Here is a 12691-nt window from a genome sequence, read left to right as displayed (position 1 = left end):
ATTCTAAAAAGTGTGAATGTAATTAATTTGTATATTAAAATATAGTCATTTCAGAGTATTCAAGCAAAAATGGCACCACATGGGCTAGAGAGAGAATTTACAAAAAGACACACAAACACACACCACCACTACCATGAGGGTCCCTATAGAATATAGACCACCAAGCTGCAATTTTCTTTGGAAATGAAGCCTTCATTGGCTGCAATGGAGTCTTTCATATCTGTGCTAATAACAGCTTCAGGGAGACAGTTTTTATCACTAACATGGCAAAGATTGCAAGATTAAATCCCCCCTGTCCATCTTAGGTAGTCTCATGCCTGCTTGATTCCTTTGCAGCTTCTATTTAGTTTTAAGGCCAGCATGTTAGTTGCATTTACTCAGTATAAATGAGAAAAATGAATGTAGTCTAAAAGGAAGATGCATGATTATAAAGCGAAGAGAGGAAAAAAAATCAATGTGGCTATTGCAGCCAATCATAAAAATAAATTACATTATTTAAGTTACATTTTATGTCACACTGGAGTAGCAATAGCTGCTTCAGCATTTCTCAGCATAACCCCCTAAATTATCCACATACAGTATATTCAAAAGTCATAATCATGCCAACAGACATCTGCATATCAACATCAATCACCCAGCAAAGTACATCAACGTCAGCAATCACCCAGATGTTGTTTGGAGTATCTATAAGTTTGTTATACAAAAGTGTATAAGCTTGCTATCAGCTAAAAAAAAAATAGTTGGATTCCCACATTTCTAAATTGGTCAGTAGTGGTGTTGTGGGTTAAACAGCTGAGCTGCTGAGCTTGCCAATCAGAAGGTTGGCGGTTCGAATCCGCGTGACAGGGTGAGCTCCCGTTGCTAGTCCCAGCTCTTGCCAACCTAGCAGTTCGAAAACATGCAAATGTGAGTAGATTAATAGGTACCACTTCGGCGGGCAGGTAACGGCATTCCGTGTAGTCATGCTGGCCACATGACCACGGAAGTGTCTATGGACAAACACCAGCTCTTTGGCTTTGAAACGGAGATGAGCACAGCCCCCTAGAGTCGGACACGACCAGACTTAATGTCAAGGGAAACCTTTACCTTTACTAAAAAGAAAACTAAGACATTATCTTCTCTATGTCATTAGGCTACACCATTGAATACTATAACAAGTCCCATTTCAATATATTTTCCTGATTTTGGATTCCAAAACACTAAAAATTCATTTTATGTTATTATAATACAGATAATACACATTGGTATTTGCCTATCTTCTCTTCACAGAATATATTAGAGAATGGATTCATTTTTTCCTTTATTGAAACTCACTGATCTGTTTATTTACATGTAAAATAATTTGTCAGTTGGCCTTGACAAAAGGGAGCCCAGTAGCCTTATCATATATTTCTGTTGATTTTGCTATTGACAACCTAACAGAAATTTGCTATTTTGTAGTTAAATCTTCCACTAGGCCTGTGCTAGAAATTTAAATAAAAAACAATATTTTTGTTAGCTGCTAATAAAAAATGCCTCTGCCAGTCTGAAGTCTCCCATGGATGGAAGCATCTCTGATACCCATGGGAAGAACATTCTGAACCTAACCTATTTTGTCATAGATAAAAGTGTCTATGGAAGTGGCCCATCTTAGAATTAAAATATTTTAAACTCTTGGACAGAACATTAAGGGTTGCTCCTTCATTCTTTCAAATTCCGTCTTTTGAATTGCCATCAAAATAATTGAATAAATACTATAAACTTAGCTGTGAGCACACATTATATAACAAAGAAGACCATGATGTAAATTATAATTCAGAAAATAATTCTTAATTTTCTTCAGGCTACATCTTTGGTTGCTCCTGGGACAATAACCACCTTGAATATAGTGTAATCCTTTTGATTGTACTGAACAATCAATCAATCTCTTCCTTCAGGAACAAATTCATTTAGTGATAATGGTACATTCTTCTGCAGTGGTTTCTCTTTTCTCCTGCTTTGTGTGAGAAGATAGTACAACCACTGAGACCTGTGATAGAGGTTGATACTCAGACCAATTACAATTATGCTAAAGAAGCCATGGCATACTACTACATGGAAATGCAGTCTCTCTCTTGTGCCAGTCAGTAAATAATTAAAAATGGACTTTACTGACTGGAATTTCCCCTTAGATTTCTTTAAAAAGTAGTTTTTCTGGTTCTGACTGTGGTTATGTACAATTTTATTTGAAGTTTCTAAGGACTAAACTAAACATGCTATTCATGCAATTGGTAGATGGGTAGGGTTTTTAATGGAATAAATAGCAGGCATGGATACTTTGCATACAATCTTTACTTAAATCATGATCATAATCATCATCACCATGAAATTGCCAACCCCATGAATGATGTCACAATTAGTTCATCCAAAGTTTGGAAGTTTATTATTACCGATTAGCCATTAAGCCATATCCAGTTCATCCATCTTAATTAAGTTGTGTTTTATACTCTGTAATTTAAAAATTTGAATTACAGAATCTGTGGAGCTTGGCATTAAGTTTTTGAAACTTCCACAAAATTGAGGGTCTTCATTTTTTTTTTAAATTCCATTCACAGATATCGGAGCCTGAAACATTTCAATTATGATATTTGCCAGAGCTGTTTTTTCTCTGGTCGAACAGCAAAGGGTCATAAATTACATTACCCAATGGTGGAATACTGTATACCAGTGAGTATTGAATCTTCTTAATTGATTGCTCTCATTTATTCAATATTATACCTCTTTCTTCTGTTCTTTAAGATTCACTCTATTTTACTAAGGTAACTAATATTTTCTTGGATTAAACTTAATGTATTGAAGGGTACTGAAGTTAGTATGAGATCCGGTAAAACAAATATGAGATTATGTTTTTGAAAAGGAACCTGGTTTGCTGTTGAGTGATGCTGTTTACACTTAAGGGTTTATACCCTAGAGACTTGTACATTATCATCAGGACATCTACTTTTAATATTTGAAGTGGTTTCAGAAACAACATTGCCATGGAGTATTATTTTATATATAATTTACAATATAATTTATAGAATTATATTAGGTAACTGAAGTCGGATCTAGATTTAGTAGTATTTATTTTCAACCCATTTAAATCAGTGAGATTTTCTAGTCGTAACTAACAAATCCTATTTATTTCAGTAAGTCTATTCTGGCTGCAGCCCATGGAGTTCATATAATGTATTCTGCATTGAGCTCTGCTGTCAATATGCTTATTCATTTTACATGTGTGTGACCTTATATTTTTAACATACTTTTTAATTTGTTTATTGAATAGAAAGGATAAAATACGTGTTTTGTTTTTTAAGTAAAAGTCTCATCTGGAAGAAAATTTAAACCAAAAAATTATAATATTCCTTTTCTAAAAAATGTATTCCACTTATTAAGTGTTACTTTTATTGTTGTTGCTGCTACTGCTGCTATTATTATTGTTATTATTATTGCCATTATTATATGTTGTTATATAATCAGTTTGAAAGATACAGAATTTAGAAAACCATGAAGATTTGCTGCTCTTAATACGTTATTTAGGAATTCATGCTTATAACATGATTTTCTGGAACTCCCATGATGGCTATATAATCAGACATTTGTAGTGTTCCATTTGCTTGGATCCAATTTATGTTCAACTGGCTGCTGTGTGTTATTTATTTATTTGATTTTCATTCCACTGCAATCTCGTGACTCTCAGCGGTTCTAATGTCACAGTAAAAATAACTACAGAATCAAAGCAACATACAATCCAAATTGCAAAAACAAAACCAAGTAGGAAAGAACGATAATAAGGGCCACAAGAGATGCAGTTGGTGTTACTGAAAAGGTCTTTGAAAAAGCTCCATTTTTAGTGACTCCGTAAAAACTACCAGGAATGGGACCAGCCTGATCTGAGTGGGGAGCCTGTTCCATACAGGGTTGACATCAAGAGCTCAAAATTACTGGGAAAAAGAGAAGAAAAAGAGCATTGAGGTTCATTGCTGTGCCTGGTGTGAAATCTGGCACATAGTGGGTTTTTTAGTCTCTGTGTGAACATAATGAATTCTTGCACGTTTGGATGGACAGAATGTACCTTCCAGGATGAAAGGAAATACCTTTCTTTGTGTACCACTAAATGAAGCACAGTCTTCACAGTAATGCATAACAGCATGAATTACTATGGAACATTACAGATACTGTTTTATAGTGAGCACGAAGAGTTGGTATAGTGACAACCCATCTTTTAATAATCCTTTTCAAGATTTGTCTTGGCTGTCCCACTGCTGGAACACCCCCTTCAACAGCAAAAATTTGATTATGGTAAAAGTCGAGACAGTGCTAGTTATATCCTTAGTGTGATGGTTTTATCCACCCCATAATATGCACCTGTAATGTCAAGAAGGGTTGGGCAGAGCAACCCTTGCATATGAGAAATTGCTTTTGGATGCTGAGGTTCTTCTGCCTTCCTCTAGGAATGCCACAATCTGCACCCTCTGCATATCCTTTTAATTTGTCATATAAATCCATACACTCTGTATTTAGAATGGCTTTTGTTGTTGTTGTTGTTGTTGCTGTTCAAAACTTTAGAAGGGTGTTAGCTTGCTTTATTTATTTATTACCTCGATTTGTATGGCCAGCCCTTTTGGAAATGCAGCTCTGAGTGGCCAAGAATACACTAAAAATGATGCAAAAACAATACAGAAGTCCTCGTTTAGTGACTGCAATTGGTTCCAGCGAAATGGTCGCTAAATGACATGGTTGCTAAGCGAACCTCATGACTGAGAGAGACTTGCTGGTTGCTGCCATCTCATTCAGATAAAGTTTTCTCATACAGTGTCCTATGCCTGACCCTCATCTCTGGGGTGGAGAGATTGCTTAAATAAGCTATTGCTTTCTGAGCTGCTTTACTCTGCAGCACAGGGTGTCCCTAAAAAGTGCTAACTGCAAGTTAACAAGCTCAGCTCTGTGACCTTAATTAGTTGATTAGTGTCCTGAGTTAAGCAAAAAACCATGCTGAGACAAGAATTTCAGTCTCTGGTAGACAAAAATCCTACCAAACTGAAGGAGCATGGGAAACCCAGACAGATAAACCCCAAAAGTCAAGGCGGGTCTGCTCTGAGTTTCTTTGAAGGACAGTTCAAAGCCTCTAAACTACGCATATATTTTCCCCCCTGGATAGGGGCCCCCTCCTGCTCACCATCCCTACTCATGACAATTAGAATCCTTTGGCTGGCTGGCAGCTGCTGCCTGAAACTGACCAGACCTTAATCAGTTTCACACTGAAGGCTTTTTTTTTTTTCTAAATATGCACATTGGTTGGAAAATATTTTTTATTACAATTTTTACCATCATATTTGTGAACCATTGCTATCTGAGGCAGTTGCTAAACAAAGACTACCTATATAGTACTTTCAATGATGAAAATATTTTTACTCAAGACAACCAATAAGGGAGATGCTTTTTGCAGCCTGACCAAATATATTGCAAGATAGAGCAATATATTTTCCACTGATTATGTAAGACACTGTTCTAGAATTAGGACCTAGCTTCCAAATGGTATTAAATCTCACACAAGGTTTTCTTCCACCTTGTTATATAACTATAAATATTTACAAAAACCTGAAACCTCGAACATCAGGTTTTTATGCATTGGCTAAAATCCATAGATATTGAATCCACCAGGCAGTCTATTGCAGCAGACAGCAATTACACATTGGAGACAGCTCAAAATATATAGGTTTGTGGACTGCTGACACAGATTCTTGTTTTAAGGACTTCATAGTATTTTTTAAGAAGATGGATGCAGGATACTTTTGCAGCGATTGCTCAGATGAAATTAAGAATTACATTACTTTATACTTAGCAAAATAAATTTAAATTTCAATTATCATCTTCACCACCTTTATCTTCTTCTCATTTTTTAATCCACAGGGTAAAAGTGCTTTGGGCAGAAACGATTTTACTTTAATCAGAAATTCTATTAGTAAGCGAAAAATATCCTAAATTCTATGTAATCTCAGAAATTGTTAATCTTTATGCAGGACAATTTGAAAAATCTCACAATCTCCTTCCTCCCTTGTTTCTCAGCCTTGTAATTTAGGAATATATATAAAAGACATTACTTTAAACTTGCATGGCAGCAAGCAAAAATTGGGAAAGCTGAACTAGGAGATTAATACCAGGAATGACAACATCCATTTTGTGATTTATTCAAGTGCTAACTGCATCAATTATTCAGACAGCCTAGGCCTAAGAGCATGTAATTATTCATGAAAGTCCCAGATTTCCACACAAATGAGTAAGATTTGAAGTTATCATCCTAAATATAGTCAGAGACCTTACTGAATGATACTTTCTAGGGTCTTGATGCACAGGGCCGGAACAACATTGACGTAATTTAGGCATTTGCCTAGCATGACACAAGGGGTGGGAGTGGTGCAGAGTGGCAGGTGGAAGCAGGTTGTGTTGAGTGGCTGCAGCCTCAGTGGACAGTAATTTGCTAACACCTCAGTCAGAGGGTGCAAAAGCTCCACTCCATGTTGGCTGAGTTCCCACAATGTACAGCACCAAGGAAACCCTGTACTGCCTCAATGTATCTTGTAAATCCAGATGTTCTACAGATGGAGAGCAAAACATATTATAGGTACCTGTCCAACACTAGCACTTTGATCTCTCAGCTGGAGATCTTGGTTCCCAGAAATTGGCAATAATTTGTATGATCTTAAAATTTATCCTTTAAGAGAACAAAAGAACCTCTTGTCTGAATCCTGTTTGCCAGCCCAGAGTTTAATGAATCTTTCAGTATTACCTGCCCCCTCCAGGCAGAATTGTCCAGTACAATTCTGTACTCATGATTGCTTGTGAGTAAGTCTCATCTTGCAGTCCTAAGAGATACAATATAGTCCCTTTCTCCATCTTGTTTTCCCAGTTATTTTCATAGCCTTGCTCTGAATAAAGGTCTGAGATGATTAGTTTTCTATGAATATCTACAGTATATCCATACATACACACAAACACACATTAATTAGTACAATTTATTCAAAATTAGTACAATTTATTCAATTAGTACAATTTATTCAATATTGAAACCAACAGCTGCCAGAGAACCTAACTGGAATATTTCTGTCACTTGAATAGAAAATCCATTGATTTCACCAAGTTGGTGAGTTGCCAAATAAAAAAGAATTGATCTAACTTACATCTTTGCAAGGAACTCTTCCACTCAAATAAGAGGGAAAATTGGGGAAGAGATTGGAGATAGATTATAAAATGCTGGAAGAGTTTTAGCATTGGCTTGCTTGATACATTGCCTTCCATCCATCCACCCATCCATACCACTACTTCTCAAGAAGGTCTCCAAAACTATATCTAGTAAGTTGGATGCATTGTCTTTTTATTGAGCTTTTGAAGAGCTTATCAAATTTATAGCTGACTCATCATCAAATTTATAGCTGACAGTAATAAAGGTCTTTCTCCTTTATTATTATTGATGTTATTTAAGTTTATTCTGTTATTCATGGCTGTTATTTTATGTTATTTGTAATTAGGTTTTTTGAACTATTTCAAAAACAGCAAAAACAAGACGTTAGAATATTTAAAGCTGCCCATTTTATTTTCTTCATCATTCATTCTTTTTAAAAACCTAAATTTTCTCAGTTGCATTTAGGAAGACAGTGGTGATGTTTGATAGGTGCTTATCAAAAGGAAGCAATTGATAATCTTCATCTATTTCCACCAGAATATTCAGTACATACAGCTTTTTCCAGCTGCTACAGAGTTCTTAAAGATGAGGATCTTCTGAGGAAAAAAATAACAACCTTAGCTGAGCACATGAAACATGGCTGAATCATACAATAAGTTTAATCAAGTCAGTCAAGACCTAGCCATTGTATACTTCCGGTGGGGACATGGCTGACTGAACGGCTGTGTCCGTGAGCTCTGCGGACAGAACTGACAGTGGTGGTTTTTCTTTTGGGCTTGGGCAGGCTTTTTCCTAAAGCCCAAGAGCGCTTTCATGGACAAAGAAAATGCTCAGAATAATCCCATCTGCCCTCTGGAATGGCAGCTTGTAGCCTGAGAATCACAAACAGCATTCGTGCCAATCAGGTCAGAGCTGCCATGAGGCCAGGACGTCATTATTTCCAAGCCACGCTGTAGCCTTAAAGGGACACTAGGTCGAGCCACCCCATTTCTAAATCACCCAATTTATATATTTTTTAAACTTATGTACCCTAAGAGAGACTTTCTACAGCAAGGAGAAGTGATCTCTCTTGGTGCTTGTCGTTATTTTGGGGATTAATTTTTAAAAATCTTTTTAAGCTTTGGTTTGTTTTCCCATTTGGATATTGAGGAGGACTGAGAATAAATAATTGTCTCCCTGTTATTATTTTTGTATTGAATTTGAAGGATTTAATATTTTTCTACATGTTGAATCTGCTGTTTTGAATCTTCAGCTTTCTGTTTCCACTTTCCCTGGGAGCTGCTTGTTAGCATACTTTCTCTTATGTCAACAACTTTTAGAGATTTTCCATTAACTCATTAACTCCTACTCTCTGTCCTGACCAACTCGACTAGACACGGAAGAGGTGCAATAAAGTTCTTTATTTGCAAATTGTTAAACACAATAACTAAAAGGCAATAAGGAATAAACTGGTTTCCAAGTCAGTAAGGTGGCTGGCAAGGTGAAGCAGGACTGGACTGGGAAGCTGGAATTCACACAGCAGCAGGGCAAGGCAAACCAGGTAGAACTGGAAGGCTGGGATCACAGAGTAGCAAGACAAGGCGAAATAATGCTGGACTGAAAGGCTGGAATCAGAAAGCGGCAAGGCAAGGCGAAGCAAGGCGGGACTAGAAGGCTGGAGTCACAGAGTAGCAAGGCAAGACTCTGAAGCAAGGTTGAGCTCGGTAGCAAGGCAGGGCTCTGAGGCAAGGCTGGACTCGGAAGCAAGGCAAGACTCTGAGGCAAGTTGGAGCTTGGTAGCAAGGCAAGGCTCTGAGGCAAGCAGTGGCATGGCAGCAGGGCAGGCAGCAGAGGCAGAAGGCTCAGGGTTGGCAGACAAGGTTGGCTGAGACAGTGCGTTCCGAGGGCAAGTCAGGGAGAAGAGGATGGTTGTCTCTGACAACTGGCTCTGGCTTCTAGCGTTCTTTATATCTTTGGCTTTCCTGCCTTTTTCATGCAGGAGCCAATCGCTTCTCTCACTGCTCAGCCTGCCTTTCCAGCCTCCTTTCTCGCACACCAATAGGTGGTGGTGAATCTGCCTCCTGTCATTCAGTGGCTCTGGATCTTGTTGCTCAAGTCTCTCTCGCTTTTTCTGCAATTGGCTGATCTTCCTCCTCCTCAGACTTAGCCTCCATCCTGACACTCTCGCTAGTCAGGTGTCTAGGGGGTACCATAATTTACTGCCTGAAACATGGAGGATTTCAAGGATACTTTCTCAGAGTCCTGTTGTGAGCTTTGCTGTGAGTTTAAATGGATCTTTACCAATTCCTGTCAAGCTATTTTGCAAGATATTCGGGACATTGCAGAAAATATCAGCTTTAAAATGTGTCATCTGGCTGAGGACGTTGTAGAAGAAGATGAAGATTTTAACAAAGATAGAGATGTTTCTATTGACAGATTGAATCTTTTGTTGAAATGCCAAGCAATGATTGCATTTTGGTGTTGAAGGGGTTAAAAGGACAGTCTGAGTTGCAAATTACAAATGAAGCTGGTTTTTTTGATGGAATGTTATGGGAAAGAAGAGGTTCTGTTCTGTAGGAGGTTTTTTTCCTGAGAAGTCTGAGTTTCTAAGGGGGGGCAGTTGGGCTGTTTGATTTCTGTATTGAAAATGCCTTGTGTGTAATATGGAGATAGGTAAATGTGTTGCTATATTTTGAGGTGGGGTAAATAATTAAAAATATTTTAGGCTTGTATGATTCCTTTTTTTTAATGATTTGGATTAAGATTTACTGGATTGCTTTTTAAGATTTGTTTGATTTTTAAGATTTATATGTTATAATAATAGTTTGGTTTTAGGTTTAATAGGGTTAAGATTGTTATAGTATTATTAATTATAAAAGTAGACAATTTAAATGTTTTTATAATTTGATTTTTATTATAGTGGACAGAAATATATAGAATAGTGGTAGGAAGGAAATAATTAAATAAATGTTTTTGCGGGGGGTTGATTTGGAGGCTTATATATTTCTTTTTCTTTTAATATAAGGGAAAGGAACAATTGTGTTAAGTGATTTTTATAATGTGCTAGTGGAATGATTTATAGAAATAATGTGATCTTGGTTTGATATAGACTAAAGGATTGATTATGGAAATTGCTGTATATTCTTGTTGAAAGTTGGAAGTCACCTCTTTATGTAATCTTCAAAATCCTTTTTTCTTGTGTTTCACACTTTTTAGGGGGGGGGTTGTAAGTTTTTTTTTCTTTGCTTTTTTGTAGTTTTTAATCTTTGTTTCAAACTTAATAAAATTCTTATTAAAAAAAGACCTAGCCATTGTATGCATATAACATGTTAAGCATGACTCATTATAATTTTGTGGGTTGATGGCTTAATACATTATATAAGTCTGTGTCATCAGTTTATGATTCAGTGTATTGGGTGAATCTAGAAAATGGTTTAATTCAGAAATTAGGTTAAATGCAACGTGGGAATTAAAAGAATTGTGAAAGTTAAGCACTTTAAGTCCTCTGATAAACAAAAGTATATACAGTATTTTATATTTTCCCACATATAACATTTTTTAAATTCTTGGGTTTCATCCTCTTTACGAAGAAATCCCTAATTTTTAAAGCACTGAACAATATTGTCACCCATCCTTAATATTAAAAGCTTTAAAGTCTCGGTCTGTGTCCTAACCTGTTGTTTTTGACAGGAGCCAAGTATTATGACTTTATTTCTGGCCAAAAAATTGGGGGGGGGGCGCATTTAAGACAAATTGAAAATAGCTTTGGAGTTTTAAAGGAACTGTTACTGAAATGTTACATTATCCCTTCTCAGATCAGTTATTTCTTTTCACACTCCCAGCTCAGAGCCAGGTGATCTATTATTTCATCTTGTAAAACCACTTATTTATGCTCCAAAAAACACAAGGGAGATTTGATAATGTCACATAAGGCAGAAAAGGTTTTGTGTTGTTTTTTAAATGCTTTAAAAAAAACTTTTTGGAGAGTGTTACAGGGATTTTTAGCAGCAAACAAGCCATGTGGAGATTTAACACACCAATTTTACCCTTATTTTAACAACAGCAATGAAGCTAAAATTTGTGCAACTTAAAATTGGCAGTTTTGCCATTGAATTTCAATGTGTGTTTTCAAGATCACAAAATGAAAGGGCTGGTGGTCCATGGGCCAAGGCTGCCTTCTGTTGTAATCAGAAACCTATCATTAAGATTGTTATAATGAAAGCATGTTACAGGCAAATCTAATTTCATTTTATTATCATTATGCTTGGAGGAACATGAGATGCAAACCAGACTCTGTGTAAACAGAAGACTCTGTCTTCTAAAGAAGACATTAGTGCCAGGTCTATAACATTTTAGTATATATGTAATCTCAAGAACGTAAAGAGATCATATTTCATTCTCTCTGCCCCCCCCATGATTGGGCAATATTTGTGATCTGTAATAAAAATCAGTTGATTAATTTGTAATTGATTGATTGCTTAATCCATCAATTCATTACTAGTTGTTGTTGTTTATTCGTTTAGTCGCTTCCAACTCTTCGTGACTTCATGGACCAGCCCACGCCAGAGCTTCCTGTCAGTCGTCAACACCCCCTGCTCCCCCAGGGACAAGTCCGTCACCTCTAGAATATCATCCATCCACCTTGCCCTTGGTCGGCCCCTCTTCCTTTTGCCTTCCACTCTCCTTAGCATCAGCATCTTCCCCAGGCTGTCCTGTCTTCTCATTATGTGGCCAAAGTATTTCAGTTTTGCCTTTAATATCATTCCCTCAAGTGAGCAGTCTGGCTTGATTTCCTGGAGGATGGACTGGTTTGATCTTCTGGCAGTCCAAGGCACTCTCAGAATTTTCCTCCAACACCACAGTTCAAAAGCATCTATCTTCCTTCTCTGAGCCTTCCTTATGGTCCAGCTCTCACAGCCATATGTCACTATGGGGAATACCATTGCTTTAACTATGCGGACCTTTGTTGTCAGTGTGATGTCTCTGCTCTTGACTATTTTATTGAGATTTGTCATTGCTCTTCTCCCAAGGATTAAGTGTCTTCTGATTTCCTGACTGCAGTCAGCATCTGCAGTAATCTTTGCACCTAGGAATACAAAGTCTTTCACTGCTTCTACATTTTCTCCCTCTATTTGCCAGTTATCAATCAAGCTGGTTGCCATAATCTTGGTTTTTTTGAGGTTTAGCTGCAAGCCAGCTTTTGCACTTTCTTCTTTCACCTTCATCATAAGGCTCCTCAGTTCCTCTTCACTTTCAGCCATCAAAGTGGTATCATCTGCATATCTGAGATTGTTAATGTTTCTTCCAGCGATTTTAACTCCAGCCTTGGATTCCTCAAGGCCAGCATGTCGCATGATGTGTTCCGCATACAAGTTGAATAGGTAGGATGAGAGTATACAGCCCTGCCGTACTCCTTGCCCAATCTTAAACACATCCATTGTTCCGTGGTCTGTTCTTACTGTTGCTACTTGGTCGTTATAGAGATTCTTCAGGAGGCATACAAGATGACTTGGTATCCCCATACCACTAAGA

At 37.2% G+C, this 12691-nt stretch overlaps 1 protein-coding gene across 4 annotated transcripts in view; it reads left to right on the top strand.

Annotated features, from left to right (window-relative positions):
• UTRN (utrophin) overlaps window positions 1-12691 on the top strand; it is a 398463-nt gene that overhangs the window by 335825 nt on the left and 49947 nt on the right. For all 4 annotated transcript variants that reach the window (XM_063309056.1, XM_063309084.1, XM_063309065.1 and 1 more), the window contains one exon: window positions 2574-2685. In XM_063309056.1, coding sequence (XP_063165126.1) covers window positions 2574-2685 — 112 coding nt within the window. The remainder of the gene's footprint in view (window positions 1-2573; window positions 2686-12691) is intronic.

This window comes from Candoia aspera, chromosome 1, assembly GCF_035149785.1.
Source record: "Candoia aspera isolate rCanAsp1 chromosome 1, rCanAsp1.hap2, whole genome shotgun sequence".
NCBI classification, from domain to species: Eukaryota; Metazoa; Chordata; class Lepidosauria; order Squamata; family Boidae; genus Candoia; species Candoia aspera.
Note: the sequence above shows the minus strand (reverse complement) of the source record. Positions and strands in the feature narration are given on the sequence as shown.